At 41.6% G+C, this 7,124-nt stretch overlaps 1 protein-coding gene across 6 annotated transcripts in view; it reads left to right on the plus strand.

Annotated features, from left to right (window-relative positions):
• LOC134531437 (uncharacterized) overlaps positions 1-6,598 on the plus strand; it is a 29,835-nt gene extending 23,237 nt beyond the window's left edge. For all 6 annotated transcript variants that reach the window (XM_063367143.1, XM_063367140.1, XM_063367144.1 and 3 more), the window contains 2 exons: positions 762-991; positions 6,101-6,598. In XM_063367143.1, the coding sequence (XP_063223213.1) occupies positions 762-991; positions 6,101-6,469 (599 nt within the window). In that variant the 3' untranslated portion in view covers positions 6,470-6,598. The remainder of the gene's footprint in view (positions 1-761; positions 992-6,100) is intronic.
• The last annotated feature ends 526 nt before the right edge of the window (positions 6,599-7,124 follow it).

Raw genomic sequence — 7,124 nt, forward strand, 5'->3', positions numbered from 1 at the left:
TCTGTGGGCGAGGCTGACGGAGACGGTGCAGCCAGGTGCGGAAGGTTATAAAACTAATACTTACTAACATCGTTTCGGATGGCCGAATAATTCGCGTCCTTACTTCTTCGGATTTACAAACACACACGCGCGCGCGCTCGTGTGTGTGTTTCCTTTGTAAAATTAACGTGTGTTTTTTTTACAGGGGATCCTTTTTTTCCGCACTTATTGGTGATCGTAACTCATATGAACGTTTGGTTGAATTAGGTTAGCAACATTTATAATACTTTAAAAAATGTAATATTGAATTATTCTCTAAACAAATTATTTTATTTTCCTAAACTAACTAAAACCGGATGTGTTTATTGGTAGGATCCAAGTTAAAGAGGGACCTAGGTGCGCCTCAGGCCGAAGCCTATACGCATAGCCATGCAGGGAAGGGTCGCATGCATCGTGTGCTTGTGCTGGAAGCAGTGGTTGAAGCCATGAGTATCTCCCCAATATTATATCTAGATCAAAACTGTGTCAAATTGTGCCCAGGTAAAACCTGCATTGACACAGGGCTCAAACATGCGTGTAGCAATGGGTGCGTTAATAGTGTAGGAGAAAACAGTATACAGAGGATGGTTGAGATAAGAGTCGGTCGGGGCAGAAAAGAGTCTAGCATGCTGGGGTTTGGGCAATTGGACACGCTAGGTGTGGTTTTCGTGCCAGGGACTTGGGCGCCCTTGGGGGAGGGTGGCGGAGCTGGAGCGAGCGGTGTGTTGGGGCCGTGCTTGCAGGCGAGCAGTGCGTCAAGTGCCAGGAGTTGGACCTGCCCGAGGCCCTGTGGCGGGTGTGCGTGTGCTCGCCGGACAGGGCGCACCAGGCGTGCCTCGAGGCGTGGCTCAGGCGCACGCAGCTGACCGCGTGCGAGACGTGCGGCTACCGCTACAACCTGCGCCTGGTCGCCAGCCACGTGCTCGGCGTCAGCATCTGCGTGTGGCTGCGAGACCACGCCGACACCAGGGAGGTGCTGCTGCTGCTACTGCTACACATGCTGCTGATGTTACTACTTCCATTGCTACTACTGACGCTGATACTTCTGCTATTACTACTGTTGCTGCTACTGCTACTACTTCTGCTTCTTCTGCTACTGTAGCTACACATGCTGCTGATGTCACTACTTCCACTGCTACTACTGACGCTGATACTTCTGCTATTACTACTGTTGCTGCTACTGCTACTACTTCTGCTTCTTCTGCTACTGTAGCTACACATACTGCTGATGTTACTACTTCCATTGCTACTACTGACGCTGATACTTCTGCTATTACTACTGTTGCTGCTACTGCTACTACTTCTGCTTCTTCTGCTACTGTAGCTACACATACTGCTGATGTTACTACTTCCATTGCTACTACTGACGCTGATACTTCTGCTATTACTACTGTTGCTGCTACTGCTACTACTTCTGCTTCTTCTGCTACTGTAGCTACACATACTGCTGATGTTACTACTTCCATTGCTACTACTGACGCTGATACTTCTGCTATTACTACTGTTGCTTGTACTTCTGTTGCTGCTACTGCTACTACTTCTGCTTCTTCTGCTACTGTAGCTACACATACTGCTGATGTTACTACTTCTACTGGTATTTATGCTACTACTGACTTTGCTACTTCTGCTACTGCTACTTCTGTTACTACTTCTGTCACTACTACTGTTGCTTGTGATTCTTCTGCTGTTATTTCTTCCACTTTCTACTGCTGCTACTGCTGCTGCTACTTCTGCTACTGCAGTACTACTACTATTGTTGCTTGTAACTTATGCAGCTACTGTTAACACTGCTACTACTGTTACTACTACACTATGACCCTTGAGGTATCGTCACCTCAAGTCTCGGCTTCACTCGCCGACTTGGATGTTTGGTTTTTGCTGATTCCATATTTTATCTAGAAATACGTATTTCGAAACTGGGGTTACAAAAGTAAATGTTTAGGCTTTGCACAGTTGTGGACTTTAAGAAGATGATTTGTAGTGGGTTACCACGAAGTCGTCATTCAAAAAATAAAACTTTTTATTATTAATATTTTACAGTTTGTTTTCAAATTTGAGGATCAACAAACAAACAGACATCTTAAAATTTGTCACGGGTTATTTTTATACTTTAATGCACAACGCTGGAGGTGATTGTACTGTAAGTATAATGACGGAAGAAATTGTCTGTGCTTCACAAAATCATCACTAACAAGTCACTACTGTGTTTACATACAGTACTGATCTCAGTCGTAACAGAATTTTGTAAAATGAAATTCAATATGTATGTAATATTTACTTTTGAAGGATTTTATTTTCATTACTGTCCCAAGCCTAGTGGCTGTTTTCAGTTTATATGGGAGTGGTGTCCTTCTCAGCTGTTCCTTATTAACTATGTATGTACAAACTATAGATGCTGATACTCCTGTTTCGATGGTAAGTAAGCACTGTCTGCTGTTAACCCTCCTTTAAGTAATAGACTGTCGTTTCCTCTACGGAGTAAAGATTCAGGGAAAACCCTAGGAGCTGTTGTTTACCGAAAAGCTATCATGCGCCCCTTCACACCAGCTACTACTCATTTCACTGTTGCTCTTCTTGCTGTGAGGTTTTCTTGCTTATCGGGCAGTTCCACTGAATATGCCATAGTTCTTGGCAGGCAAATCACTGTGGGGTGACCTCCTGTTCTCCTGAACTGGGAACCATTGTTGCCATTTGAGAGCTTCTCAGAGCCCTTTGTTAGTGGTGGCAGTAATATTTCCTTCGCTGTCTGGTTCTAATCCCATTCTACTTATCTTGATGTGGGTGTTCCTGAATGCAGTGCGCACCGATTCTATCCCTAGAGCCCGAATCAGGTCATTGCAACTCTTCGTGTAGTGGGCCAGGCAAAGGGTTTGCTGGATCTCTGCATTCACCACAAGTCTCTCGATGTCAGCCTCGAACTCCTGAAGGTTTTCCTAGGATCGCTATAAATGTGTCCTCAATACAAGCCTGCTATTTCTCACTCCAACCACTCACTTCTGCAAATGCCTTGAACTGTCGCCTGTATACTGCTCAGTGCCCACGATGATTGTAAATCGAAGGTGGGTGGCTTAAATTTTGGTTGGTCTTTGGCAGCTCCTTCCACCTTTTGACTTCCCCTGAGAAACGTTTTTGGTTCGTAGCAGCTGTAGCTTCCTTAATCATTCGTCAGCATTCTTCACTTACAATTGCTACACACTTATGTGTAGTCTGCTCAAGCTGAATTGGCTCTTGTGCAACTTGCCCTTCATGTTCAGCTAGATGTTGCTCTAAACACTGCAACTTTCCTTCGAGTTGATTGCTAGATTCTTCCATATTTTTCACTTACTCTTGAGCAGCCACTTTCTCACTCCGCATGTTCTCTTGTGCTTTCTTCATTTACTCATTTTCACTCTTAACTAAATACTTCATTACTTCTTGGCTGTTCCTAATTGCATTCTTAATTTCACTCTTTATCTCCTTTTACTGTTCCTTATTTCATTCTTCATTTCATTCTTCATCCCCTCTTGGCTGTTCCTGATTTCACTCTCAATTTCATTATTCATCTCTTCGTGGCCACTCTTCATCCTATCCAGGCTACTCTACAATTTCTTCTGGCTACTATCCATTTTATTCTTCATTTCCTGGCTACTCTCCACGTCATTTTTCATCTCGGCTAAGTAGTTAGTTGGTGGTAGCCATCTTCCTCATCCAAATACACGATCAATCTGTCACTTATGTCAATTAACTACACTTAAATTTCACCTACGAATTAGCCTAAACTATGAATTAGCCTAAACTTGTATTAAAAAAATAACACTGAATTTATCACACTTACTACCTAAAATTCTTAACAATAAACTTTATTCTCGAATAGCTAAATTTTCTTTTTATAATTTTAATTTTTTAAAAACTTAAGTGTGTGTCGATCGTACCTTAAATTTGATATAAGTTCTCTGTATATTAGTATCCTGGAAGTGTTAGCAATGTGGGGTGCCATAACATTTGGTATTATTGGGGATCGGGACAAGACTGATCCCTCCAAGTTTACAAAAGTATTCTCCAAGATTTCCTTACCAAGTTTCTGAAAAATAATTGTTCTGCTGATATATTAATGTTTGTTTGATGAAAGAAACTGTTCATAAAGCTCTTAACTTCGTTCATCCCATTAATGATAAATCATCTCGATATAAGCATTTGGTTGAATTGATAGCTGTTTCTACGCATAGTTCTTGTATGTGGAAGGGATCCAGCTAAGGCATTTATGAATCATTTCTGCTGAAATATATTACAGTGTACATTCTTTAAACTTCAACTTGGGTGGTGGAATTATCCTATTTCTACAAATATCAGGCGATGCTGGCTGTGAGAAACGTCTTGCATCACCTGCTAGGAAATTGGTGTTAGGTACACTGTTTTCACATGATGTAACAAGGCACAGGCTTGGTGATATTCCGATTTCAATGCCGCCGGCCTGAATGAGCCACAATCTTTGAACTCAAACAAGAGATGTATATTATGTTCATCAGACCACGGTATGTACATCTCCCTATTTTCGTCTCTTTATTTTTCATATTTCCAAACTGCTCATTGTTTTTTAAAAGTCTTTGATTTATAAAGGCAATTAGGCGTAGAGTCTTAAGAACATGCGTTAGAAAAGATAATGTGTGAAGTTTATAGATTATTACAGTTTTCTGAACAGTGACTGTGTAGATATTGTCAGTTGTAGATGTAGTTCGTAGTTATGTATTTTCATTATTGTTTTCGATTGGGTAATAAATAAAACATATGCTTTTTGTAAGTAGCTCCAATTAAACCAAATTCTAGAAACTTTTCCTTCTTTATTTAATTTTAAATTAATTTTCTTTGTGTGTTTATTGAATTATGACAACACCAATCTAGTTTTCAGGTAAGATTTTTTTGTCTGTATTAACATTTTGATCTGTTTATTTATTCAGTGTTAGTTTTATATCTTTTGACACATATTCCGAGTTTAAGGTCAGATGACCGTTAAAAAAAACCAGATATATATATATTTGTATCATCGTAATGAGCAAAAGCTGGAAATAATATGATTACCTAATCGTCGGTCGGTGTTAGTTCATTTAACATTTACCCACGGTGCACATGCATCACCACATGGGTCATGGTAATTGAATGGTAGATAACTCACCTCCAAAAAAGGCGGTCTGGATTAGTTTCCCAGTCAAGGTCAAACCGCAAGTGGGAAACGTGATAGACAAAAAATGGGTGCGTGTACTTAGGTACGCGCGTGAGAAGTTATACTTTTTTGGCATCATTAAAAAATAGCTTTTAATTGCATGCAAACATAGTGCGTGGAGTCCCTCCGCGCGGAAGAAGTGAAACTTCGTAATGTGGAAATGAAAATAGGAAGGGGTAGAATTTGATTTTTAGTGAAATCATATTGTATCAAATCAAACTAAACAAATGAAGGAAACATTGTAACGATTCATTTTGTAACGATTGATTTTCAGAGAGAGAGAGAGAGAAAGAGAGAGAGAGAGAGAGAGAAAGAGAGAGAGAGAGAGAGAGACCTATTGAATGTCTATAAAACTTAATTTTTTTATGAGAGCAGAACTTCATGAAATAAATCATGAAATCATTCAACGATAAAAGCTGTTTATTTAACTAAGCGGACGGGCTCGCCCCAAGGAGAAAATTGACACGGCGAGACCTCGTGGACATAGAGAAATGACACACACTCACTATTTATGTGTCTATGAAACATGATTTTTTTCTGCAATTTAAATTGTAATATACCAAAAGGGTATTGAAAATTTTAACAAATATGGCGACACTACAAACTGTCAGGATCTTTATTTTTTTCTTACTCTCTACTTAGTTCCTTAAAATAGCGCGTTCGAGTGCCACGCATTCACTCTCGCTCTGTCTCTTTCTATGCCCCCGCCCCAGGAGCGTTAAACGTTTAACGCAACCTTGTTGGAAGTCGCATTAAAAGTATAACTTCAATAACTTCAATAACGTGAGCAGGTGGGTTCCTTCAGCAGTACCTTACCGGTATTCTGTCGCAACGCAAGTCATCCTCGGTGTCAGCGAGGCTTCAGACCCTGATTCGTTGGTCCAGGTGCTGCTGGTGCTGTTCCTCAGCGTCCTGGTGCTGGCCGAGGCCTTCCTCATGGACGCGTACCTGAGCGAAGTGACGGCCGAGATCCTCGTGCCGCCGGTGGACGGCGACCCCCGCGAGTACCTGACCAACCTGCTGGAGTACTGGCGGTTCGTGTCGGAGAGCTGGCGGCAGTTCCTGCGCCAGCTGACCCTGCCGCTGCCCTTCGTCGCGCTGGCGGCCGCCGCGCTGGCGCTGCAGCTGGCGCTGCTGGTGCCGCTGCTCGCGCCGCTCGTCGCCAAGTTCCGCGACTGGTACGAGCACACCTTCGTCCTCAAGCTGGTGGAGGAGCCGCCTTCGCCCGCCGCCGCCTGGTCCCATCCCCCGTGAACCCGCCCGCCGAACAAACCACAGACTTGTCCGCATTGGTTATAGCTATTCCGGAGCCAAGGCGTGTTTTAGGATTGTCAAATGGAGGCACATGGACCTGCTAAATAAAGATTAAGTACGCATTTGCAAGTAGGTTCGTTTTTTTCTCCTTAACACTTAGTTCTTTGATTCCCAGTTGTATCCATTTTTTCTCACAGAATATTTTGAGTTTGAAATACACGATATAACAACATTTTAGACTTACTCTCCTCACAAATATCCTCTTCCCCCCAAAAAAATTCGCAGTTATTTCAGAGTTTCAGTTCTACAATAGTAAGTTTAATCTAAACTGAACATTTCGTGATCAACTTCTGACAGTCACCACTGCCTGCAATCTTACAAAATTTCAGCTGAACATAGCCTGCCGTGCCCACATTTCCAAACAAGAAATATATTTTACTAAAAGAAAAAAATTGACAAATATATTAAAATATGCATATTAAGTATTGTTTTAAGTGGAAATTAAGGTATCGTTAATGAGACTCAAAAACCAATTATATTTAGATGAAATCCGCAACCATCATCACAGTTATTCAATTTCGGGAAACTATACAAAACCATGATCAGGATATTAAGGTCAGGATTGGAACCCAGACAAACATTAATATCTAGTTAT

The sequence above is a fragment of the Bacillus rossius genome, chromosome 3 (assembly GCF_032445375.1).
Source record: "Bacillus rossius redtenbacheri isolate Brsri chromosome 3, Brsri_v3, whole genome shotgun sequence".
Taxonomy (NCBI): Eukaryota; Metazoa; Arthropoda; class Insecta; order Phasmatodea; family Bacillidae; genus Bacillus; species Bacillus rossius.